This window comes from Balaenoptera musculus, chromosome 8 (assembly GCF_009873245.2).
Source record: "Balaenoptera musculus isolate JJ_BM4_2016_0621 chromosome 8, mBalMus1.pri.v3, whole genome shotgun sequence".
NCBI lineage: Eukaryota > Metazoa > Chordata > Mammalia > Artiodactyla > Balaenopteridae > Balaenoptera > Balaenoptera musculus.
Window position 1 is genome coordinate 104,652,494 of NC_045792.1, and position 26,730 is coordinate 104,679,223.

General features: G+C 48.9%; 1 protein-coding gene across 5 annotated transcripts in view; it reads left to right on the forward strand.

Moving 5' to 3' along the window:
• Nucleotides 1-19,150, forward strand: part of KDM2A (lysine demethylase 2A) — a 105,134-nt gene extending 85,984 nt beyond the window's left edge. For all 5 annotated transcript variants that reach the window (XM_036859421.1, XM_036859426.1, XM_036859422.1 and 2 more), the window contains 9 exons: nucleotides 5,524-5,607; nucleotides 7,055-7,324; nucleotides 7,869-8,000; nucleotides 9,577-9,666; nucleotides 11,584-12,296; nucleotides 14,193-14,356; nucleotides 14,951-15,109; nucleotides 15,691-15,906; nucleotides 16,343-19,150. In XM_036859421.1, the coding sequence (XP_036715316.1) occupies nucleotides 5,524-5,607; nucleotides 7,055-7,324; nucleotides 7,869-8,000; nucleotides 9,577-9,666; nucleotides 11,584-12,296; nucleotides 14,193-14,356; nucleotides 14,951-15,109; nucleotides 15,691-15,906; nucleotides 16,343-16,524 (2,010 nt within the window). In that variant the 3' untranslated portion in view covers nucleotides 16,525-19,150. The remainder of the gene's footprint in view (nucleotides 1-5,523; nucleotides 5,608-7,054; nucleotides 7,325-7,868; nucleotides 8,001-9,576; nucleotides 9,667-11,583; nucleotides 12,297-14,192; nucleotides 14,357-14,950; nucleotides 15,110-15,690; nucleotides 15,907-16,342) is intronic.
• Nucleotides 19,151-26,730: the final 7,580 nt, after the last annotated feature.

A 26,730-nucleotide genomic window follows, 5' to 3' on the forward strand; every position in this document is an offset into this window, starting at 1 on the left:
ACTGTTCTGTTTGTGTTTATTTTGGTAATAAAGGAGCTCTTAATGTATGTGTGTGTGTGTGTGTGTGTGTGTGTATATATATATATATATATATATATATATATATATATATAAAGAAGCTTTTAATATATCAATACATTTGGCTGCCCAGCTCACTTAATGAAACAATTTCAGGGTTATTGAATATTTGTCTACTTTCCTATTTTCTCTAAAACATTTTGATAAGCTTGGCAAACATGTGACTTTTGGGCAGGATACTAGATCTGTAAAAGCATGTTTTCTCCTCTGTAAAATAACATCTACCTCAGTGGGGATGTTGTGAAAATTAATGATAATGTTAGTAAAGTACTTAATAAACAGTATCATTATTACAGAAAAAAATTAACTGTTACAAATCTATGAAATTCACTTATTCCACTAATGTGAATAATGCCTGCCTACTCTCTGCCAGGAACCAGGCTTAGAGTTGGTATAAATATGCGAACATACTGTGGACCAAACCCTCAGGGGGCTTACAGTCCAGTGGTGGAGCAGGCATTTTAAGTGGGCTAAGAAAGTAAGTGCCTTCTAGGTTTACAGGTGGTCGATTCTGTTCTAAGGGAAGGAGGTGCCAGTCTTTTTAATTTACCAGTTAATAAACTTTCCTGTTAGATGATACAGATTGATTACTACAACATCATCTAAATGATGAAAGCTCTCAATTTATAAATTTGAAATTTTTTCTTTGTGGTACAATTGGCTACTGCTGCTCTGATCTAAGATTCTAACATTTTATTTTGTAACTGTGATGTAAAAATTTACACTAAGCTCCATCCCAGGAGTATGATGGGACTGAAGCAGAGAGTTACGGTTGTGAATAAATACAGAAACACTAATCAGAAATTTCCTTCATCTGACACTTTGGGAGTGATTCTGCCACTAATAAAGAGAAGAGCTGATAGAGGACCCAGTGTAATTAGAACTTAGTCCATTAAGCCAGATGAGGAGGAAAAAAAAGAACTTGTATAAATAAAACTTCATTTGCAATTTTTACTGACAAGAGATTTGTAATAATTCACATAGTCTTACTGACTAAAAAGTTTTAAATAATTTAACTCAGCTCCAAGGCATATAGGTTAGGTTAAAATAGATACAATTCTTTAAAAATATTTTCATTATATTCCTGTATTATATAACGTTATATTCTTATTCTCATCTTTGTTGCCTATCTTTTATTCTGAATTAATAGGAGAAAAAAATTAGGTCTTATTTAATGTGTGATTTGAAAACTTACCGGGAGTGAGTTTCCTAGTGCCCTGTCTGGTTTTTGTCCTTTTCCGGTGGCCTTTAGAATTTCTGCTTGCTACAACTTGAACTTGTGTTTTGTTTTGTTTTGGAGTAACTTGTTTCTCAAGTATTTGTGCATACTTCATCATCCCTCTAGGTTAGATAACACTAAGACCAAAACAGGCATTTTCCAAGAAGACCTCTCACACTGTTAAGGAAGGTTTTTCTAACATAATAGGCTAGGGACTTCCCAGGCAGTCCACTGATTAAGACTAATTACACAGGGTCTCTGAGTCTTAAGATAAAGTGCAAATGAGGTTTAGGATTAGAATGACCATTCAAACATTTCCAGGAAGAGCTCCACAGAAGAGCACGAAAGTCCCTCCTTTTCCTTGGTAAACTACTGTAAAAATTAAAATATGCAGTGCCCGGCATCCAAAGCCCCAGGCCCCAGAGAGCCTATTAGGCCATTGACTGCACCAGAAACTCACTGAAACAGCTGTCCTGGAATAAGCTAGAATAAATAAGCATGTTTCCAGTGGTTAAGAGCTAGGTTCTCAGTGGCCTGAGATGTTTATTCCAAAGCAGCTTCTGTCATTTCCAAAAAAGCCAAGTTACATTTATTAGAGTCTAAAAATTACATAAATCTGGCCCCAATATATGGGACACTGTAGCCTGAGAGAGTGCTCATTCCGTCTGAGCTTAACCCTGACCGTGGAGAGTGGGTGACACGTGTCACTCGAGTGGCTGTCAGAAGTGGCATGAAGGTGTCTGACAGGATGTGAGGCTGACTGCTTCATCCAGGGAATATCAAGAAAGAGGCAGGCAGAACAGACGACTGGCATAGGCATAGGAGATGTGCGGGAGGGCTGGTGTCCTGAGGGCGGGGTAGTCCAAGGGGCAGGGTCCCAGGAGACTGGCAGGTGTGGAGTTGGCAGCTGCGCTTCCCCTGGTTCCCTGTGCCTGGTTCCGAGGTAGGAGAGTAAAGCTCCTTGACCTGAGATTGCGCCTCAGCTGGTCTGACTTGGTCACGAGGGAACTGCCAGCAGAGCTGCCCAGGCGGTTCTCTCACTGTGGGAGGCTCCCCGGGTGGTGAGCAGAGGCCGGGATCTGTTGTGGAAGTAGCTGATATTAAACAGACGTACTGTATTGAATACCTCAGTATTGGTTGAAATGTGTCATTCTGAAGGTTTTTCTGGGAACATGTGCTGGTTCTGGATTCTGGGCTGGGGGAGGGGCAGGTGAAGCAGGCCGGTTGTTCAGGGAGTGAAGGTAACTCCAGAGGAGCTCAGCTCCGGGGCCTGGCTCAGCTGCAGAGGCTGAACTTCGGGCGACTCGCTGTCTGCCTGAGAGTGGGGAGAGATCGGTGTGTGCAGCCAGTGAGAGCACCAGCCGTGACCATAAGAGGTGACCCTGAGGGGAAGGGTGTGGACCGAGGCAAGGACAAACGCGGGACCAGACTTGGAATGGGTTAAAGCCTTGCCTTTGCTGGCGCCTTCCGAAGTCAGCCAGCCAGAGCCCTGGGGGCCGGCCCTGGGTTCTCCTCTTGTGGTGATGGTGGGAGGGAGAAGGCGGGGCGTGGCCGGCTCACCTCCCCGGCAGGCTCTCCTCCAATCGCCGGGCAGAGAGCGCCTGCCCAGCACACCCCCTCCTGACTCTGCCGCAGGACGCTGGGCCCTCTGCTGGCTCACTCACTCGAGCTCGGCTCCCCTCCTGCCATCTTCCGTTGCAAAGCATTTCTGGGAGCTGCATGTGGGTGACGCAGCAGCATTGTTCGCAGTCACAGGAAGCCGCGGCTGAGCTGAAGGGCTCGAGAAGGAGCTTAGAGCACTGCACGCCGCTCCCTCTGGGTAACCTGAAGGGGTTAGCCCGACTGTCCTGCCTTAGCTGCTCTGGGAGATTTCAGAATTTTCAAGTAAATTGGGATTTTTCCTAGAGGCAGAAAACCTAAGTCCTTCAGCACAACTTCCAATACAGAAAGCAAAACAAAGACGCTGGGGAAACTTCAACCAAGAGCCTCGGCAGCTCCAGAGCGACGAGAAACGCAAGGTCAGGCAGGCGGGCGGCAAACCCTTTCTGGTTCGGGGTGTATATAACTGTAGGGACTTTGTCTCGGTGAAGAGGCAGAAGAACTGCCTGCCGAGCGAGTCCGGGACAATGCTTAGGTGTTGGTTGTGCCGTCACTGCACTTGTTCCCTCTCCTGGTGGGATGTGCTTTCAAATTGGGTCGTTTGGCTTTTGGGAATCTTTTCCCCTTCTCTACTTAGGCGCCCGCGGTTCTCTTCCCCTTCCTGGGCTGTGTCGGGTGTGGGCTTGTGCTTGAACATTCTCTCGAATGCCAGGAGCCTAGATAGGCGTCAGCCTTTCCGCACTCCACCCCCGCTCCCTGTCCCAAACCCCCTCTGGTGAAGGGTGGTGGCTTCTTTATATGGTTTCTTGAAGGGCCTCAGCTGGAGTCTGCCTTTTTTGATGAAGGCAGGACGTGCTTGGTCGTATGGCCCCGGTGAAATAAGGCTTGGAAGGAAATCTGCATTTCCCTCCACACCCACACAGACCCTAGTAACTGAGTCGTGTATGTGTGAACAGCTGCCCCCCTCCACCCGCCCCGCACCCCAGCACAGACACAGTTCCTCCACCTACCCTTCCCTGTCCCCCACAGAAGTCTTGCAGGTAGATTGCTTTTGGTGAATAGTTAGGTTCCTTTTCTACTCTTAAACAATTGCGGATCTTTCTGTGTAGTCTGTTCTGCTGAGAGTGGAAAGTCCCTGTTTGTGGACAGCTCAGTGCTTGCAGGCAGAGGAAATGGGCAGAGTCCTCCTCCTCGGCAGTGCAAAGCGGGGGAGGGGAGCCGTGCACTCCCTAGCACACATTTTGAATGGACCTGAATTTTTCACCCTGGGGAGATTAGGAGCCCGTACCAGAGCCTAGTCCCACGTGGCACTGCACCCCGCCTCTTCACCCCCACGCAGTGTGGTGCTAAGAGGAGGCTCCAGAACAGGGTGCCATAGCAACTCGAAGTAAATAAAACGTCTGCAAATGAAATCAGTTTGGGGGAGTGTGAGAGGCATCTGGAGATTTGGCAAAGGGGATCATCGTGGAGGAGCTTCATGGGTATGAGTTAAAGGGTCTTTCTGAGTCCCAACTCTGGATTTGGAGCATGATCCTTAGGTTAAGGATGAAAAAACTTGGTAGAGAAATGCCTCATGCTTTAAAAAGTCCTGGTCTCTAGGCACAGACCCCACAGGATTATGAGAATTATTATTAAAAATGGCCCAGGCATGCTGGCCTGTCCAGGATCAAAGTTTACTTTTCCCTGAAACAGTTAATATCCTGTATACACCTAAAGCAACCAGAAAGAAATTGTGTAACTTGTCTTCTGGATTTGTGTTTTTTTTTGCAGTTGCCATTGCTTTAGGGCTCATGCGGTCAGATGAGGAGGGATTTTGTTCGTTCTGCTAGAAGGTTTGGGACTCAGAAATTTCTGTCTAAAACATAAAAGATTTGTTTCAAAATAACACTCAACCAGTGTGACTCACTTGAGTGGCAGTTTCTTACTGTAGAATTGTACCTGAAGTCATTCAAACTAGATTGGCTAAAGTCATGGGAACTATTGCCCCTAAGGTTGTTCCTGCCCCCCTTTATGGGAATAAAGGCAAATAACTCTGTGTGTGTGTGTGTGTGTGTGTGTGTGTGTGTGTGTGTGTGAGAGAGAGAGAGAGAGATTTGAGATTGAGATTTCTGTAATCAGCCTTAGAAGAACAGAGCCCGGGGTTGAATCAAGACATTAAGACCCTGCTGTTCATATTATTAATTCAGTATTAGCCAATCCTTTTTTTTTGCCACTTTGCCAATAACATCTGCAAAATGAAGGCAATATTTAAATACATGATAATACTCGTTAACTGGTGTAGAAGAGTAATGGGGTGAGGTAAAGTTTTACTGTCATATATAGAACTGTGTGACAACACTTTTCACAGCGGTAGCGTAAGTGGTTACAGTAAGTACACAAGTATGGGGTTGGAAACAAAAGTAAATTTGAAGTCTTGATAGTACTGCACTCGTTTGAGTTCTTTTCCATCTTCGATTTGTTTTGCAGTGAGTCTCTCTCTATATGAAGGGAAAATGTAGACAGTTGCCAGCCTGCCCTTCACCTTGGTGCTTAGGGGGACTGAGGCTAAGTCTGGATGCTGTTAGGAGTGGTTGGCTCTTTGTTCACTGTGTCCTTTTTTCCCCTCTTCTCTCCTATCTTACCCTTAGATTTTGCTGGAGGAGCTTGCCAACAGTGATCCCAAGTTAGCCCTCACTGGAGTCCCTATTGTACAGTGGCCGAAAAGGGATAAGGTAAGACATTATTCTTCAGGCTGCTGAAACATTTTGCTGGCTAACCATTACTGTGCCTGGAAGAAAAAGAACAACTAGAGGCAGACAGCTTTGGTTGCATTAGTGTAAACTGACAGAAAATCATTACTCAGTTCTGTTTTGCCTCTTAAGTCAGGATAATTGGCTATCTTTGGAGGTGACTCTCTTAACAGAACTGTCAAACTAGGAGACCTGCCTCCAGGTTCAGATGCCAAGAATGGATCAGTTCCTATCCTTCTGGCCCAGTGACTCAATTATTTTCATACATCTGATGTAAAACTAGTTAAAATAATTGCATACACATTTAAAAGGCTAGAATGTGTCTATATTGGAGTGAGACCACACTCTCAAGGTTCCCCTTAATTTGGACTTTTCAGTATTGAATTGAAAAGAGAGGAAAACAGTTACCCATTAGTTAATAAATTGTCAGTTATGAATTTTCATGCCTCTTCAGTCAGGTCCTGTGTAGTTTTTTCCCATATTGTTCTTTGTCAAGGTCAGTGATAGCATTCTGATCCTGGTCGTGAGTCCGGCAAATAAATTAGGCCCTTCTTTGGTTCCCCAGCTAAAACTTGCAGAGCCATCACATTCCAGGAATGTTTAGGCAGAATATAAAGGTGTGGAGCTAAAAGATGTCTTTGAAGAACCACTTCCTCCTTCCTAAGTAGTGTCGTCCCACTTGGCTCATGCATGGCCACATGGGACTGCCTCAAAACAGCATTTCTGGCCCTGGCTGTTGAGTGTTCTGTGTCAGAAAAGTACTTAAGGCACAGTGGGAAATTAAAGAAGTGGAAGACATAGTCCTTGTTCTTGAAAAGATAACCAGCGGGGTAAAATACAAGTGCTAAAATTATAAACATATACCTTAGAGATTTATTCCACCCTTAACTATTATTGGAGTGTCTCCTGTGTACCAGGTGGTAAGCTTGGATTTGGAATAATAAAGAACAAGACTCGTCTCACCCTCAGGTAGTTTACTGTCTTCTTCAGGAATGTATTCTGAGTAGTAATATTCAGGATAAGGAAATATTAGAGTGCCCCTGGAATGACTTTGGTACATAGAAAGCTTCAGGGAAGGGCAGCTCAGCAGAGTGTGAGGGATGGGGCTGAAGTAGTCTGAAGGGATTGGCAAACTTTTTCCGTAAAGATAATATGTAGGTAATAAATATAATAAATAAAGATAATTTTTTTAGGTTTTGCAGGCCATACAGTCTGTTGCAGCTTCTCAGTTCTGCCACTGCGCTTGAAAGCACCCACGGACAAAACATAAACAAAGGAGCATGGTTTTGTTCCAATAAAATTTTATTTACAAAAACAGGCAGTGGGCGGTTTGCCCTCCGGCCACAGTTTGCCAAGCCGTGTAATGTTCTACCCCCTCCAGTCCTTAAAGCTACCTGATATGTTTGACCTCACTGCTTTCTCTTTCTAGCTTAAATTCCCGACCCGGCCAAAGGTGCGGGTTCCTACCATCCCCATCACAAAGCCTCACACTATGAAACCAGCTCCACGCTTAACACCTGTGAGGCCAGCTGCTGCCTCCCCCATAGTGTCAGGAGCCAGGCGGAGACGAGTGCGATGTCGAAAATGCAAAGCCTGTGTGCAAGGAGAGTGTGGTGTCTGCCACTACTGCAGGGACATGAAGAAGTTTGGGGGCCCTGGTCGCATGAAGCAGTCCTGTGTTCTCCGGCAGTGCTTGGCAGTGAGTGATCTGCTGGGTAAAGAATATGGGGGAGGGGGGGTGGTACCAGGGGACCGAAATACACATAGTGTAGACTTCAGAGTTGGGAAGACAAGGTTTTGCTCTCTTTATGGCTTTCTTCATTTTGTCCCTTTTTTCTCTGGGTTTAGAAGGAAGGTATCTAATATTTAAAATAATCTAATTTAATCTTGCAGCCTTAGCCAATTTTCAAATGAGGGACCAGCATTTGAAGGACAAATCACTGCTGTCTGTCCCCTCTTTAAGTGGATTAGAAAGGAAGGACCTGAGAGGCCAAGGACAGGCCAACTGAAAATAAACCGATCTCTTTTGGTCTCTTGTCCTCAGCTAGTTGATGCTCCCCATTTTCTTCCTTAGCCTTTTTTCCTGCCAAAACCTCTCTTCTCACCACCTGGTCTCTGTGCTCTCCAAGTGTTTACTGGAGAATTACAGGAACCAAATCGTCCCATCTTCGGTTAAAGGGAAGCTGAAATGATAAGAATCTAAGCCTGCTCTTTTCTTGGTTTCTGTCTTTGTCCTCTTGTAGCCCAGACTGCCTCACTCAGTCACGTGTTCCCTCTGTGGAGAGGTGGATCAAAATGAGGAGACACAGGATTTTGAGAAGAAACTCATGGAATGCTGTGTCTGCAACGAGATTGTTCATCCTGGCTGCCTCCAGGTGAGGAGAGGCCTAAGGGGCCCATGAGGTCTCGGCTGATAGAATGTCTAAAGATACTGAGTGGAGCAGGGGAAAGTGGAACATCTGTCATGAGAGGCTGCCAGCATCCCTACTGTGGGCCACCAGCTGTGGGTCATGTAGTGGTCTGACATCTGCTCTTGATTTAGTGTCTGTATTCAATGTCAGGCACTGTGCTAGACCCTGAGGATAAACCGGTACACAAAATAGTCCTGGTTCCTACCCTCATGGAGCTTACAGTCTGGCCTCTGGTGGGTATGTTTGGAGTCCCCAGGCCATCATGGAATAGCCTAGTCTGTTTTGGAATGCCTCATGCCTTTAAGCGCCTCTGTTACATACTTCATTGTATCTCTGGACATTAGTTCCTGAAAGATGGTGAGAGTAATACTGTCAGCTAACATTTAATGTGTGTTCAGTCTGTATCAGGCTTGGTGCACACCTGGAGAGCTTTAAAAAAAAAAAAAAATTAGTAACAGGAATTTCCTGACGGTCCAGTGGTTAGGACTCCGCACTTTCACTGCCGAGGGTCTGGGTTCAATCCCTCGTCAGGGAACTAACTAAGATCCTGCAAGCCGCACAGCACAGCCAAAAAAAGTAGTTAGAAGGTTCAAAAAAAAAAAAATAGGTTCAGACCTCAACCTCAGAGGTTGAGTCAACTCTTCTGTCATGGACTCTGGGCCCAGGCATGTTCAAAAGCTCCCCGAGTGATTCTAATGTGCAGCCGGAGTGAAGAAGCACTCTTCTTACATGCACTCCCTTGTTTAATCTTTAAGACAACGCTGTGAAGTTGGGTCTGACCTGTTTCTTCTTTAAGTTTTCTTTAAATCTAAAGTGCATTGGTGCTGGTACTTTCTTGGTCTTCCTGAAGGTGTCAACTATGTTATGACTGCCACCTGGCTGACAGTGATTATAAGACACTGTTAATTGTGAGAAGCAGCCCAATTTCAGAAGATTCCAATGTGAAAATATGCATCTTAGATTTGATAAAATAAGGTATTATCTTCATGATGATGACAATGGTTAATACAAAGTGTTTACTACATGCCAGGCATTTTTCTAAACATTTTACATAGTATGTAATTCATTTAATCCTTACCACTACCCTGTAAAATGGGTATTGTTATTTATCCTCACTGAACAGTTGAGTCACAGAGACCCCAAACCATAACTAAGTCATAACCATTATGCCCCACTGTCAAGATCACACTGGCACTGTTCCTGTGTGTCCAGTTCCTTTTACAAAGTGGCATGAGACCCTCAGGAGAATGTATGTGTCAGGGGAAGAGACCCCAGATTGACCCAGACTCTTCGGAATCTTCTCTTGGAGTCTAAACTTGATCAGGTAACCAAGAGTGAGGATGGCCAGTTTCCCACTGTCTGGGAGTGAGGCCAGATGGTTCTCTATCTTTCTCCCCTGTGGACCAGTGTGTTAAAGAGTGGGTAACTCTTCCCAACCATGTGGCTGTGTTATTGTTTGATAAAGGAAGCTTAAGAGACAGGTTGGGTTTTGTCTGTTTTTTAAATGAGACAGATTTTTAACATCGTTATCTGCCTACAGATGGATGGAGAGGGTTTGCTTAACGAGGAATTGCCAAATTGCTGGGAGTGTCCAAAGTGCTACCAGGAAGACAGCTCAGAGAAAACCCAGGTAAGGGAACTTTCTCCAAACTTGCACTGTGAGAAGGAAGGAAGCGTCAAGCTCAGGATAACGTTTGCCTTTGCATCTTTATTTGCAAGATTATTTTTTATTCTGTTTTGTTTGCTATCTTTTTTTTTCCTTTGGTTAATTATATTTCTTTTGAATTTTAAATTTTGTTTTTTTGTATTATTGAATATTGTCCCCCTTGGGGGTCTGCAAATTCCTGAGGTTCTTTTACAGTTTGGGGCCCTTGAAAAAGAGGAGCCACAGCTGGGCTGTTTGAGGAGGGAAATGAGGTGAGCTTGGGCTGCTCATGAGGAATGAAACTTGAGGGGAGGCAGTGACCTGAGTCAGCTGGTAAATACGGTGGTATACTGGAGTTTCCAGTTAGGCAGGTTACATTTTTGTCATCTTCACCTTTGTGGCAGAAAGCCCTGCCCTCGTGCCCAGTTGTGTCCTACAGAGGCCGTCCCTCCTCTGGAGGGGATCAGTGCCATGACCTTGGCCCCAGGCTACTACTGTTGCTGGTCCAGTGGTCACCAGTCATGTCAAAGGACCAAAAAGACGCTGGTTACTCCAGCCAGGAAGGCAAGACCTGTTAAGGGCACATACAGAGGAGGCCATTGGCCTCGTGTCAGTCATCCATGCCCTGGTGGATCATTCCAGGTACCCTGCGCAGGAGTCGGGACACGTTTCCTTGTTTTCTTTCTATTTCTTCCCACTTAGGCACTGAGGTCATTGAATTTTCAGTCTTAAATATCTTTGAGGGCAAGGATTTCTGGAGTTGACTAGTGCTAAAGTTCTCCTTATTCCAAGTTCTTATACTAGCATCAAGTTCTTTTAGTAATAGCTTTTACATATGTCTTCACTGGTGGTGGTGGTGGTGGTGGTGGGCGCTTGCTGTAGCAGATGGATTGGCAGAGACTGTGTTTAGTATTACCTTCTAATGCATTGTAAAAGCCAGCACCCAAAAGTTGGTCATTCTCTTCCAACCATAGTGATCTAAGAATATAAGGAGAAAAGGGAGCAGAATTCTTGCATAGGGACACAAAACGTCTCCTTAAGGAAAATCTGAACTACTGCTACGATACCTAGTGGAACACATTGGTTAGGCTTCATTGCAGCACAGCCAAGGTGGGCTCCAGGAAGGGACAAGTGACCGGTGAGCACAAGTGGCAGAGGGTGAGGTTGTGCTTTTTTTGTGAGATGTTGGCTTCACCAAACTTGAATTCCTCATTTTCATCCTGAGGAGATTCCTCTGGGAGCAGTGCAGTTTCTCGTTCTCGGCTTAATCTCTCACCTGTGGTTGGTCTCCCGGGACAGCGTGGGGCGCTGAGTGGAAGAAGCAGCCTGGTAGGGTCGAGCTTAGACCCTGGTAGAGCTAAAAGTCAGTAGTGTTTACTGCTATCACAATCAGCATCCTAGTTCACATATATACGTAGGCTGCTTTTCTTCCGACAGAAGCATCTCTTGGGTGTTTAAAATGGTCAGATGGCATAGGGGTAGAGTTGTGGCCTCTTTAAAGGATTTCTTTACCCAGGGAATTATAACCAAAAAATTGGGACAAGAGATGAATAGGGCAGGCTATGGAATCATGCAGCCCAAATTTGGATCCCACTCCTCTATACTTGGACACAGACCTTTCTGTCACAGGTAGATTTCCCAAGTGACCTATTTCGAGGGTTTTGCTCTGTAATCAGCTTTCTCCAGCACAGATGTGAGCTCAGTTGCTGATCCTGGCAGAGTCTAGATTGCAGACGGAGGAGATGACCACCGTGCAGCATGCAGAGATCCCTTTCCCCATAGAAAAGCAGTGGCCTGCCTTCTCGCTAGGCTTCTGAGAGCAACAGTGAGGTTGACCCTGTAAGTGTAGAGGGTTTTGAAGAAATGAGGCGCTGACGTGGCGTTTGGGGGCCTGTTTTGCAGAAGCGGAAAATGGAAGAGAGCGACGAAGAAGCCGTGCAAGCCAAAGTTCTGCGGCCCCTGCGGAGCTGCGACGAGCCCCTCACGCCCCCACCTCACTCGCCCACCTCCATGCTGCAGCTCATCCACGACCCGGCCTCCCCCCGGGGCGTGGTGACTCGTTCATCCCCTGGGGCCGGCCCCAGCGACCACCACAGTGCCAGCCGCGATGAGCGCTTCAAACGGCGGCAGTTGCTGCGGCTGCAGGCCACAGAGCGCACCATGGTACGGGAAAAGGAGAACAATCCCAGCGGCAAAAAGGAGCTGTCTGAAGTTGAGAAAGCCAAGATCCGGGGATCGTACCTCACTGTCACGCTACAGAGGCCCACCAAAGAGCTCCACGGGACATCCATTGTGCCCAAGCTGCAGGCCATCACGGCCTCCTCTGCCAACCTTCGCCATTCCCCCCGTGTGCTAGTGCAGCACTGCCCAGCCCGAACCCCCCAGCGTGGGGATGAGGAGGGGCTGGGGGGAGAGGAGGAGGAAGAGGAGGAGGAGGAGGAGGAAGATGACAGTGCAGAGGAGGGGGGTGCAGCCAGGCTGAATGGCCGGGGCAGTTGGGCTCAGGATGGAGACGAAAGCTGGATGCAGCGGGAGGTCTGGATGTCTGTCTTCCGCTACCTCAGCCGCAGAGAACTTTGTGAATGTATGCGAGTGTGCAAGACGTGGTATAAATGGTGAGCAGGGATACAGGGATCAGGAATAGGGGTACGGGAGTAGGTGGCAGGTTTCCATATGAGAACAGCATGTGTCTTGGCATCTGGAGGCTTGTCGGGTCCTAAAGGATTAAATCAACCCAGTCTGTCCCCCAGACGGTGGGTCCTGTTAAAGATGTGGCCAGTTGTGCCTACAGGTGTCATCAGGGAAATTTGGCCCTTTGCCTCCTCTCCCTGCTACTTTCCCATCTCTCTTTACTGGACTTAAGAATGGATTTGTACATTTGGGCCTGTGGGATGGATTTGTAGTTTGTGCTAAAACTTCAGAGTCATAATCCCCCTACCCCACAGTCAACTGAACTTGTTATGCATTTGCTGAGAGCCTGTGATACGCCAGTCACTCTCCTGGTGCTGGTGACACAGATGACTGCTGTTAAGCCCCTGCCTCAGTTATGTCTCCATCTAACGAGAGAGGTATACATGCTTTTAAAAAACTCTGAAGGTGCTCACAGGCTCACAATTTTCCATAGTTTTAATTCTCATCCTCTAAACCTGGATTGGAATTCCTTTCTCCAGCAAGCAGTTCAGTTTTGAAGCTTCCTGAGACTTAGTTGTCCTTCTTAATGAGACCTGCCATTTCTTCTCAAGTTAAACGTTAAGACAAGGGAGGGGGGGGATCCCTAGAGGTGATAAAGATTTCCACTGGGCATTGTTTTCCCTTAAGCTCCTGGACCCTAGGACATATCCTTTATATCTGGGTCAAATCCCATTGCAGTAGTTTTCAGAGTGTGATGCCTGGACCAGTGACATCACCTGGGACCTTGTTAGAAGTCAGGTTTTCAGGGCCCATCTCAGACCTACTGAATCAGAACCTCGGGGGCGGGGCCAGGCAATCTGTTTTTAATAAATTCTCCACCAGGGGATTCTGATACACATTAAAGTTTGAGACCCCCTGCTCTATTGTAAGCAGCCTGTTTCTGCCATAGAAGTTTCGTGTGCCATTGGTGAAGTTTTTTCAGTCTTTAAATAAAGACTCCATTCTTTGCAAACTTTTTATTTCCCAAATCTGAATTAATATGTGATCTACCCAAATTCTCCTAATATTTCTCTTCATAGGGCTAGTGGGCCTGCCTGGCTCTATTCCTCAGTTTCCAGGCCAAGCCACATAAGACTCGCATTATGTGCCGTCTCCTCTTCCCCTGCCAGCCAGACTCTGAGCCAGGCTGGGGAGCAGGAACTGTAAAATATGAAACAGAAGCCTGCATGTTGCAGTGCTATTTGTGGCCTATGGACTTGTAGATTGCAGTGGAAGGGCAGGCCTCTCCCTTTCAGTTCTGGTCTGGACTGGCTAGAAAATGTAAAGATAGCACTGAAACCCAAGGGTGGTAGAGGACTCTCCAGGCCTGATTTTAATAAAGAGCCTCTTTCGACCTAATACAGTAATGGCTCTTTGTGGAGCTCAAGGCAAAATGAACTGTGGATGTGCCACGTAGCGCCCTGCGTCTCAGGCAGCTGGGAGAGACTGTGATGAGGGGGAGAGTAGAGGGAAGCCTAGTAGCTTCCAGCAGTGAGAAGTCAAGAAATTTTTTAATGTTCCCTTATATATACTTTGATGGGAGCCATACCATTTTAATGCAGATGAGGGGTTATAGTATATTGTTTTATTGTGTGTCCCTAACAATTGTGCTGTGTTCTCAGCCCATCCAGAGTAAATGAGGGTGAACTGGTCAAGTAATCCCTATTCTCTGAGGCAAAAAAATGACAGGGCATGATCCTTGTATGCATGTAGAAGAATCTAGGGAAGGTGAATCCTCCAGGTGCTCTGCTTTTCCCAGAAGCCTCCAGCAGCCTGTGGTGAAGTTCCTCTGACAAGGGACATCAGGTATCGACAGCTAGTTCTCTTTCCTTCTGTCACAGGTGCTGCGACAAGAGACTTTGGACAAAAATTGACTTGAGTAGGTGTAAGGCTATTGTACCCCAGGCTCTCAGTGGCATCATCAAGAGGCAGCCAGTTAGCCTCGACCTCAGTTGGACCAACATCTCCAAAAAACAACTGACGTGGCTCGTCAATAGGCTGCCAGGTGAGCAGCCCTGCGCTGTCCTTCCAAGGGCAGGCAGGGAAAGCTGCGTTGTTGGCAGCGCTTCTTAGAATTGCTTTAGGGCAATTTAGGGCAGCAGTCTGTGCCATTGTTGCCTTTCTGCTTAGCAAGAGACGTAGCCTGGGCCACCTTAACTGCCAGTCCCCACAGTGCCACTCTGGACTGGCGGGCCAGTCACTGCGATAGACGATGACGGGAACGGGGTCAGGTGCTGCTGCCAGCCCTGCGGGCCTGCTCAGCGTAGCCACTGAAGAGGAAATGTGAGTAAGATGTTGCCTCAATCAGCCCCTTGTAAGGCCTTGTTCCCTTAAGCATTTTGAGGTCTTGGATAAAGAGGAAGTCACTCACACTTACATGACTCTGGTAGGAACTAAGCAATCCATTTTACCACCAGAGTTAGATGTAATTTAGGAAAGCATAGGAGTCTTTGAGCTGGATTACTAGAGTAAGATTAGGACATGGTCCCTCTCTCCATTAGACTGGGGATCTGTTTACCTTGGTCTGATCAGCTGGTAGTTGAGGCTTTGGATGGGCCGGTAGAGTGTATTATTGCGTGTCTGTTTCCTTCCATTGCAGGACTGAAAGACCTCCTCCTGGCAGGCTGCTCCTGGTCTGCAGTCTCTGCCCTCAGCACCTCCAGCTGCCCCCTTCTCAGGACCCTTGATCTTCGGTGGGCAGTAGGAATCAAGGACCCTCAAATTCGGGACTTGCTGACTCCACCGGCTGATAAACCAGGTATGCTCTGGGCCTGACTTCTCTGTGCTCCTCTTGGGGTAGCTTTGTCTTTCAGCTGAACTTCATTCCCAGAAGCTAAGGTTCTGATGCTGTTGAAGAGTAGAAAAATGCAAATTGAAAACAGAATGATGGACTGCGTACAAGTACAGGTTACCTGTTTATAGATAACTACCAACAAAGAAAGGAGTAAGTCCATTTTGTGGGTTAGTGGAGCTTGGGGCTTAGAGAGTATAAGCCCGAGGAAGTCCAGGAAGGCTTCACGGTTGAGGTGGAACATTGAAAGCTGTTTCCATGATAGTCTAGAAAAGTGCGGGAGTGTGGGAAGGAGAGGAGCATTCCACACATACCCCTTTGCTGTGTAAGTGAGGCACAGTCCAGCAGCTGGGAAGAAAGAAAACGTGTCTGGTTTCCTAGAAACGGCCCCCACGCACTGCTCACTCCCTGAAGGGAAGCGTGTGGGCAGTTCTGCTTATTAACCCCTGCAGGGGGGGCCTGGCCAGCAAGTAGCTGAAGCTGCCTGCAGCTTTGGAGCTGGACTAGAGTTGAGAATTTTGATCTAGGCCCTTCTCTTGCCTGTGCAGGTCAGGACAATCGCAGCAAGCTCCGGAACATGACCGACTTCCGGCTGGCGGGCCTTGACATCACAGATGCCACGCTTCGCCTCATCATTCGCCACATGCCCCTCCTGTCTCGACTCGACCTCAGTCACTGCAGCCACCTGACAGATCAGTCCTCCAATCTACTCACCGCTGTTGGGTCTTCCACTCGTTACTCCCTCACAGAGCTCAACATGGCAGGTATGGCGCTGTGATGTTTTGTGACAAACTGCCCCCTGCCTCCCAGAAGCCCAGCCCTCCTTGGAGCTTGACCAGTAGAACAGAAAGAACATGGTCTGTTGACTAAACCATGATAATTTGTTTCCTGACATCTGGACAAGGACATGGAACTCTGTCCCTTGTGTAGCTAGCTGATGGGAACTAAGGCCTCGAGCAGTTGTCAGGTGCCTAAGAGCACGGACACCCCCCAGCTGCAGTTTGGTGAGCCTTGCAGCGCAGGGAGTGCGGTGGCAGGGGGCCTTCAGAGGCCGCCGTGCTGATGGCACTTCTGGTCTCTGAGCCAGGTAGTTATGGGAAAAAGGGGGCTTTTGTTCAGCATTTTGAGGGAAAGCTGGGAAATTGAGGCTCCTATGGCTGTGTGTACATAGCATTGTCCTTGTGGTCACTTTCCCCACAGGTTGCAATAAATTGACAGACCAGACCCTGATCTACCTACGGCGCATCGCCAACGTCACCTTGATCGACCTTCGAGGATGCAAGCAGATCACCCGAAAAGCCTGCGAGCACTTCATCTCAGACTTGTCCATCAACAGTCTCTACTGCCTGTCTGACGAGAAGCTGATACAGAAGATCAGCTAAGACACACCCAGCCCAGACTGAACAGGAAACCGATCTTCCCCTGACTCCCCAGCCAGGAGAGCCTCTCTCCCCGACCCTGCACGGGCTCTGAGGCCAGTGTCACACTCCCTCTCTGCTCTCCTGTCCCTTGAGCCCTTCCCTTACAGGCGGGGCAGAGAGGGTGGTGGACACCAGGCTTACCTGCCTGTTTCTCTCCCTCCTAAGGAGAAGGGGGTAGCAAATTGATCTGAGGGGAAAGCACAGGCTGTGTGCTGTCACAGTGCCTGCTCGCTTGCTCACCCACTCGCTCACTCGCCTGCCTGGAGGCTGGGCTCTCAGTTTGGGGTGTCTGTGCAACCATCATCTGCACTGGGCCCTGGGGTCCTCCTCCCCATCCATGGTCCCCAGCAGTGCCTGGTTCTGAGCAAACTCCCAGGGAAGAAAGTGGCCCTGTCTCCGTGGCCAGGTTCTCCTTATGGTGTCCAGTGCGTGTCTCTCCTCCGTCACACTCTCCCGGCTTATGCAGGAGGGGCCAGCAGCCCCAGGAATGCCAGCCCCATGCAGATCACACTGGTGCTGTTGAGGTGTCTAAAACCTCTTGTTGTGTCTGTGCTCTCCCTCCTCTCCTCTCCTTTAGCTTGATCCTGTCCGATGCTCGTGGTAGTTCACATAATGAGGTTCCCCCAGCCCAGACTTGCCTGCTAGTTTCTGTGAAGTCCTTGTTGCACTTATTGGGGTTGAGGCTCTTCAGAGGAGCTGGAACTGTCTACCCCAGGGACACCCCCATTTTATTGCTTCCCAGGCAGATTCTGAGACAGGCACCATCTCCCCGTTCCCCTCCTTCTTCGGCCTGCCCTGCCCTGCCCTGCCCTTTTCCACGCTTACCTTATTCCCGCCTGAATAGGGCTTTCCCAGGATGCGTGTCCTCAGAGGGAGCAGCCTATCTCCCCCAGCTGGGGGGGATCAGAGAACTAGGCCAAGTCCCCACCTGCCTCCCAGCAGGCTCTGGGCCTCAGGTGTCCCGTAGCCACCAGAGCCCAGGCCTGTGTCTAGCCCCGGTGGCTCACTGATGTGGCACCTTTGGAGGGGTGGGAGGTCCTGCTTAGAAGCCAGTCACCTGCCCTCTGCCTACAGCCATGGAAGGGGGTGTGCATGTGCCTCTGTGTGTGTGGCTGAGTGTATTAAGCGTGTGTGTGGAGGGAAGGAGGGGAGCGTGGTATCTCCCACTCCACCGCCCTGTGTCGAGCCCCATCAGCTGCCCCCTCTTACTTTGCATTGAACGGCCTGTCCAAAGATCCTCTCTCTAGGGCAGCAGAGAGCTTTTTGCAATTAAAAAAAAAAAAAAAAAAATGGAAAGAAAGGTCGGAATTTCTTTTGGGTCAATATTTAAGTGTGTGAGGAGATGCTCAGTAGCAGCAGCCTGTGGCAAGAGCTTATAAATGATAGACGCGGATTTGCACTCTGCTCCCCATCTGTAAGGATAGCGATAGCACAACCTTGCCCCACCTTCTCGTCCTCTAGCCCATCCCTTCCTGGCCCCTTTCCTGCAGCCCAGTCTCAGGCTCTCCTCCTCCTGAAGCCCTCGGGGCGAGGGGAAGGAGCCCAGGCACCAGGGGTCTGAAGTGTGAGCCACCCCAAGGAGAGACGCCACATGCACCCTTGCCACTTCCAAAGCAATAGAGGCAGAGGGGCTCCCTCTTTGCCACCTAGCCCAGCTTTGACCCTGGCATTGACAGGCCTCCTAAGAGAAAACTGGGTCTTGGGAGGGGGTGGCATTGTGTCTGTTTCTTCCAATCTGCTGATTCTCTTGGCTGCACCTTAAAAGCAGCAGTCTGCTCCCGTGACCCTCTGCCCCTTCCATTGGTCTCCAGGCCCCAGCCAACTGGGGCTGAAACTTTGAGGAAATGCCAGTGACTTATTCCAGAGTGCCTCAGTTAGGGGAACTTCTCTGTAAAGAACCCTGGGTATTGAGCAAAAACCTTATTAATATTATTGTTAATGACCTATAATTGGAAGCTTCCTGCCTTTTTTTGGTTGCTCCTGTGGAAAATACTGAAAAGATTACTTTGTTTTGTTTTCTTGTCTTTTTATAAAAGGGGAGGTGGAGAGACCCCTTCAGAGCAGGGATTGTGCCGGGAGAGTGCCTCTGACTTTGGGACATTTCATCTACAGAAATTTCCAAGCTGATGGTTTGTTTTGGGTTTTGGTTTCTGTTTTTGTTGTTTTTGGTTTGGAAAAACAAGCATTTTTACCGCGCACGTAAATTGGTCAGCAGAAAAGGGAGCTCATGAGTGGCAGCCAATGGACCTGTGCCCTTGCTGGGTTTTCCTTTTCTCTGGGACTGTGAGGGGGAAAATGGTTTTTAGAGGTGAGGGTTGGTCCATGTGGAGGAAAGAAATGTCTGTCTTTGGGGACAGAGGAACCTGGGAGTTCCGCCGAATTTCCTGCAATCTGCTCTTAGACACGGCCTTGCCAGGAGAGCCTGCCTTCCTCAGACCGCGGGACCAGACACCCTGCCTCCATCTTTCCGAGCACCGGGGCGAAAGACCACAAGGAAAGGAAGAAAATTTATATATATATATAATATAAAATCACTTGGTGATTAAAAAATAACTGCTCCATAAATAAAACTCCTAAAGTCACTATGTTTAAAGGGTTTGGTTGTGTTTTTGTTTTCGGAGAAATATTGTAAATATATATTTTTTGTTGCTGATTTAGAGTCAATCTCCAATGTTGTGCTAAAAAATTAAATTAAATGTAAGCATTAAGGGGACAAGTCATGCTATCTCAGTTGACACATTGGGGTTATTTTGGGCCAGGGAAGGAGGGAAGCTAGTTGGACTTTTGTTTTCTAAACGTTCTCCACTATTGGTTTTAGAAAGAGCAAGGACATCTTTCCTCTGACATGTGGGAATGGGAGATATTTGTGTAATAAAATTTTTAAAAGACAAAAAATGAAATAGCCTCCAATGGGAAATATTTTGATTTGGTTTTTTTTTTTTTTTAAATAAAAAGGTTTTAAAAACAACAACAACAACAACAACAACACCTTTTCTGCCTTGGTGTGTGTGTGTGGGCCCATGTGAAAGAGGAAGAGTCAGAAGGTCCTGCAGGCTCTCGCCTCCCACTCCCCCCCCTCCCCCCACCCCAGGCCCGCAGTTCCTGCTTCATCCCTGAGTTAGCAGCAGAACTGCTATGTGCCTCTACTACTTGTCTTGCCTTCTTTTCTTGAATATCAAAAAGCAGCACTTGCTTATGGAAACACCAAAACATTTTACTTCATGAAGGGGAACTTCTTAATAGATGTGAAAATTTAAGTATGAGGTTACTGGACCCCCACCCCTTCCCCACAAAGCAGTGCTTGGAGTGGCCCTACAGAGTCCTCAAGGAGAGCTGGGAAGGACCCCTGTGATGCTCTCCTGAGAGTGGGCCTGGGGGTTTCTAATCTTGCCATCCTGGACAGCCATTAGCCAAGGCCAACCTCCAACCACTACAGCTGTAGAACAGGCCTCTCAAGGACAATGCTGTTCGCGGTCACCGCACAAGGTGTGTGCCAGACAGGCTCCATTCGGCATTTGTCCCACAGTGTCTTGCTTCTTATTGAGTACAGGCTTCCAGCCTTTAGACGACTGTCCGACGTGCTGCCCTCAGCCCTGACTGCACCATCTCAGGAGAGCTGAAATCCCACCCGGGAGGTCCTGAGGAGGCTCTCATCACTACCTTCAGGGCATCTGGGGATCCCTGCCCATCCTACTCACCAAGCTGTTAAGGACCATCTCCAATTCTGCTGCACGTTCTGGAAAAGCACGGAGTCCTGGACGGTGAGCTGGTTCCCAGGCCACTTCCTGAGGTTGGATGTGGATGTGGCCATGTTCCATGTTGCAGGGGGAAGGCAGAGTGTCAATTCTGCCATCTAAATATCACAGGAGCCCCATCATCCACCTCTCGATGACCTCATGCCTACCACCCTAGGTGAAGCCAGCATTGTCCAGAACCTTGACCCCAGCAGGAGCCCTGAGGCTTCCCAGCCTCTAGGCCAGCCCCCTGTCCTCCATGTTGGCAGGCAGAACATTTCTCTTAGATTTGACTACTTCTCTATTTAAAACCCATTAGTGTGTTTGTCTCAGGATGAAGTCCAAGCTTCCTCACTCACCATTTGCCCCTCCTACTCCCCTCCACCCTCATAGCTAACTTCAGTTCCACCATCTCTGGGCCTTTGCTGTTCCCTCTGTCGGTACACCTTCCGTAGTTTACATGTTACTTCCTCTGGGAAGCCATCTCCCACCCTGCTCAAGACTGGGTCATATGCTGCCATAGCACCCTACTGGTTTTTAGGACTCCTTTAAAATCAGTCACCCCAGCTAGCTGGGAAGCTCCACCAGGACAGGGGTCAGACTGTCGCTCACCATGTCATCCCCCACAGCTGGCGCAGAGCTTGGCACATAATAGATGCCCAAGCAACAGTGTTGAGTGTTCCCAGTAGCTTGGATACCCAGAGGCCTGTGCCTCCGCAGTACAGCCAGTTTGTTGCCATGTTCTCCAAATTCACTACCTCATACGTCTTTCCCCTCCTTTCTTGTGTTAATGCTACCAGCTTTTTATTTTTTTTGGCCTGTTTCCAATCTAACCTGTATTCAGCTATGAATTAATCTTCCTAAAGCACGCACAAAAATCTTCAGTCTTCATGTGTAACACTCCAGAGTCATGTGTAAACTCATCCTGCCACTGGCATCTGTAAAATGAGAAGCACCAGGTTGGTGGTAGGTGCTCCTAAGAGGCCTCAAACTGGACACCTCTGTAGTCACCAGGCTTGCTGTGTTCAGGGTGTGTCACCCTCACAACTATGAATATCTATCCTTCCTTCAAAACACCTCTTCCTCCAGAAGCCCTTCCTGTTTCCCCACCAACCAGAAGGGATTAACCTGGACATACTGTACCTTTCACAGGCAACAACATAGTAAAAACAGCTGGCATCTACTGAGCCTTACTATGTGTTGACCACTGTTCTAAGCACCTACATGAAGTAACTCCTAATCCTCGCGGCAACTCTACTTTTTTTTTTTAAGGATAGTTGACTTACAATGTTGTGTTAGTTTCTGGTGTACAGCAAAGTGATTCAGTTATACATGTATATATACATATTCTTTTTCATATTGCTTTCCATTATGGTTTATTACAAGATATTGAATATAGTTCCCCGTACTATACAGTAGGACGTGTTGTTTATTTTATATATAGTAGTTTCTATCTGCTAACCAAGCTCCTAATTTATCCCTCCCCCACCCCCTTTCCCCTTTGATAACCATAAGTTTCTTTTCTACGTGAGTCTGTTTCTGTTTCATAAATAAGTTCATGTCATATTTTATTTATTTATTTATTTATTTAGGCTGTGCTGCGTGGCTTGTGGGGTCTTAGTTCACTGACCAGGGATTGAACCCGGGGCCATGGCAATGAAAGCACTGAGTCTTAACCACTGGACCACCAGGGAAGTCCCTTGTGTTATATTTTAGATACCACATATAAGTGATATCATATAGTATTTGTCTTTCTCTTTCTGACTTAATTCACTTAGTATGATAATCTCTAGGTCCATCCATGTTGCTGCAAGTGGCATTATTTCATTCTTTCTTATGGCTGAGTAGTATTCCATTGTGTATGTATGTACCACATCTTCTTTACCCATTCATCTGTCGATGGACATTTAGGTTGCTTCCATGTCTTGGCTACTGTAAATACATAGCAAGTCTATTATTATCTTCATTTTAAAGATGAGAAACTGAGTTACAGACATTTGCCTAAAGTGTCTTTGCTAGTAAAACCTGGAGACTGGCTGCAGAGTTGGTCCTATCCGCCCTGCTCCCTAGCCTCTGTGTACAAGCAATGGCATTTCACGCCCATACCCCACCTGGGGAAGGGGGTGGTGGGCAGGTGCCTTCATTCTATAAAGCCAAGGCTCAGAGAGGTAGAGTGAAGGGTCAGTGGCAGGGCTGGGACATACGTGAATTCTGGGCCTGGGACTCTGGAGCTTGAGCCTTTACCCCAGCTCCCTCGTGCCTGCTGAGCAACCAGGCTGGGTGTTTGTCCACACCCCCTCCCATGGCACTTTTTTTTTTTTTCCATTTATTTATTTTTGGCTGTGTTGGGTCTTCGTTGCTGCGCGCGGGCCCTCTCCAGTTGCGGTGAGTGGGGGCTACTCTTTGTTGAGGTGCACGTGCTTCTCATCGCGGTGGCTTCTCTTGTTGCGGAGCACGGGCTCTAGGTGCACAGGCTTCAGTAGCTGTGGCACGTGGGTTCAGTAGTTGTGGCTCACAGGCTCTAGGGCACAGGCTCAGTAGTTGCGGCGCACGGGCTTAGTTGCTCCGTGGCATGTGGGATCTTCCCGGACCAGGGCTTGAACCCGTGTCCCCTGCATTGGCAGGCGGATTCTTAACCACTGCGCCACCAGGGAAGCCCTCCCATGGCACTTTGAACTTCTTAAGGGTGGGGCTAGACTTAGCTAGCTCTGCTTCCCCCCTTCATCTGCCCCGGGAGTGGAGGGATAAGGAAATTTACTGAGCATAATGAAAAGTGGATTTATAGGAGAGGGAAGCAGGACCAATTTCATGGGTGAGTGACCCACGCAGTCACACGGGGCCCTGCCCTCAGATGGACCCCACACTTAGTTTAATGCACTGTTGTCACCATCTTGAAATTCTTAATTTTTGAGCAAGAGGACATGCATTTTATTTGCAGTGGACTCCACAAATGATGTAGCTAGACCTGGGGAGAGGGCCAATACCAGCTACCCCCACCCTACCAGGCCACCTCTGTGCTAAGTGCCATTTGGGTGGCCAGCAGCAGAGCAGGCCTGGCACTTGCTGGCTGGGGAGACTCGCCCTACCACCACCTTTCCAGGTGCCAGGCCGGAAAGGAAACCTCAGCGCTGACACCCATGTACGGGCAGGAAACAGTGAGAGCAGACACCCAACGTCGGAGAGGACCTGTTTTGCCCTCAGCCTGGCGCTTCTGCCTCCCCACCCGCCCCACTCCAGAGAGCTACAAGGGGGGCAGGAAGTCCAGCTGCTATGCCCCCAGACTGTGCCATGACAGTGCTAGGATGGCAAGACAGAGGGAGAGAAGCAGAAAGAGACCCAGACCCAGAGAGAAACACCCTGAAAGACCCAGAAAAGGAAAGGCAGAGAAAGAGGTAGAGAAAGGAGGAGGGGAGAAGAGAAATGAGAGAAAAGAGACCATGGAGGACGCTGAGAGAGAGGCACAAGTGAGGCCCAAGGTACTCAGGACAGTGGCCACTCAGCAAGCCATCTCCCTCGGCTCAACACTGCACACACATCATCTCCGTTTATCCTCAAAACAATCCAGTGAGGCCAGGAGGGAGGCGCCCCGGGTACACATGAGAAAGGCAGTGCTCAGAGAGGTTCAGTAACTTGCCTAAGGCACCCAGAGCGGCAGCAGGAAGTGGCACTAGCATTTGACCCCAAGTCTTTTCCGCACACATCCTCCCTCCCTGCCCCTGACACGGCAAGTACCAGTCGCCACAGTGGGGCCGGTGGGGGCTACGAGACCCTGACTGGGACACTCACAGGCGGGCTGAGAGGGTCAAGGCACAGACACCCACGGCGGGAACGCAGCAAGACCTAGCGCTAGGCTGAGCCTCGGACGTCGAGGCGCATGCGCGCTGGGACTGGCCCCGGGGCGGGCGCTGGGGGGCGGGGCGGGGCCGGATTCAGGGGCGGGGCCACGTTGCGCTGAAGCTTCAAGGCGGAAAAGGAGACTGGGGCCCGGGGCAGCCCTGGGGCTAGTGACCTTACGGAGGGTTCCGAGGAGAGCCGCTGCTCCAGGGAAGTGCGTCGGGCGGAGCCAGAGGTCTGGAAGCCTGGCCCAGAGTTGTGGGCCATCAGAGGTCCTTGGACTGTGCGGGAGGGAGCAAAGAGCCTGTCTCCTGGAGATGTAGGAACCTGCTGGATAACCAGGCTCTTTGCTCCCTCAGGGCCTGTGCACTTGCTGTTCCACATGCTTGGAAAGCTCTTTTCCCTGCCCCTAACAAAGCTGCTTCCCTCCTAGCCTAGCTCTGGCAAAAGTGCCAGTCCGCAGAGGTTTCCCCGACTTCACCTGAGGAGGCTGCTGGCTCTTACAATAACTTGTCACTTACCTCATAAGGATGTTTTGAGCATTAAATGAGATCATCTGGGTTCTAGGAACAGTGCCCTGCACGTGGGGAGAACCCAGTAAGTGTCAGTGTTTATTATTATGTATGGTTTGCCCACAGATTCACTGTCTCTCTCTACGTTGGATCCCCAAGGCCAAGCACCAGTGCCTGGCATGTAGTAGGAGCTCAACAAATATTGTTGGATAAGTGAGTGAGTAAATGAGGTGAAGTCCCAGCAGCCTAGCCAGAGCCTGGCACTGTCTGAGCCCCGGACATCAAAGAGGTGGCTGTCCACTTTAGGCAGGAGTTTCTCCCGGTCAATCTGCACACCCCTGGTGAGGTGTACAGATTGGGAAGCCCTCAAGCTCATCCTCCTGGATCTGCAAACCCCAGGATGGAGACGAAGAGGTGAAGCCCCAGCAGGAGGAAACTTGCACCCCTGGGCCTTGGCACATGCCAGTCCTCACCCTCACTCATGCTCACATGCATACAATGTCAAGTTCAAGACCTTCCCCAACTCTTCCCCTGACTCTCTTCTCCTGAGCGCCCCATCTCCTCACATTATAGCTCTTGCCAGGTTAATTAGATGCATTCATTTAGGGGTCTTCTTCCTCACCAGACTGGGCCACCACTGAATACTGTTTCTCCTTGTGGCCCTAACTTTGTGCCCAGCGCCATGGTGGGGGTTGAAGAGTGCACCAGTGACCACAACAAACGGGGGCACCCGGGGAGAGCCCCCTGAACAGGAACTATTTTTTTTTCACTAAGAATGAACAGGAAGTTTTCAGCCCTCGGGATGCAGGGTGAGCAGGAGTCTTTCTTGCCGGAAAGGAGGGAAAGGAAGGTCATTCCAGGCAAGGGGAATTCTAAAGTCAACACCCAGAGGTGGAAATGAACTTGGCTTGTTGTAGTGACAGAAGGAAGACCAGAGAGACTGGAGAATAAAGGACACAGGGAAAGGCAAGTGGACTGAGTTAGACAGATGGGCAGGGGCCAGACTGCAGGTCTCACAGGCCACAGAGAGGGGTCGGTTTTCTCCTAAGTGCAGGGGTGGTCACTGGAGACGGGGTTAGATTTAGGCCTGTAAAAATTCTGGCTAGAGACTTCCCTGGTGGTCCAGTGGTTAAGACTCCACACTCCCACTTCAGGGGGCCCGGGTTCGATCCCTGGTCAGGGAACTAGTTCCCTCATGTTGCAGCTAAAGATCTCCGCGTGCCGCAGCTAAGACCCACCGCAGCTAAGACCCATCGCAGTCAAAATAAATTAAATAAATAAATAAATAAATAAATAAACAAATAAATAGGGACTTCCCTGGTGGCGCAGTGGTTAAGAATCCACCTGCCAATGCAGGAGACATGGGTTCGAGCCCTGGTCCGGGAAAATCCCACATGCCACAGCGCAACTACTGAGCCGGTGCTCTAGAGCCTGCGAGCCACAACTACTGAGCCCGCGCTCCTAGAGCCCGTGCTCTGCAACAAGAGAAGCCACCATAATGAGAAGCCCGTGCACCACAACGAAGAGTAGCCCCCGCTCACCACAACTAGAGAAAGCCCGCGCGGCAACGAGGACCAGTGCAGCCAAAAATAAATAAATAAGTAAATTTATTTATTTAATAATAATAATAAATAAATAAATAACCAAAAAAACTCTGGCTAGAGGAGAGGCAGGGAGGAGGCTGGTGCAGGCATCAGCGCCAGGCAGCGCCAGGTGATGGGACTCAGATCGGGTTTAGCAGGGCACAGTGGAAGGATTTGGGGTGACACACCAGGTAGTCGACAGGACAGGCTGGATGACAGCATGTGTATGTGGGGGCGGGGGGGGCGCGGCAGAGGCAAGTGAGGGAAGAGAGGAATGGAGGATGACTCCTGGGTTTTTTCGGAGGACGAAGGAGCCACTACTGAGATGGGGAGGCGGGAGAGGAGCAGGTGGGACCGGGCTGGGTGCGGAGCCAGAGCTCAGTGTGGGACGCGTTAAATTTGCAACACCTATTAGTCATCTGGGCGAGATGCTAGGTAATGATGTATCTGCAGTCCTGCCAGCTAGGCAGAGATGGGGTTCCACTCCTCATTCACTCCCAGCAT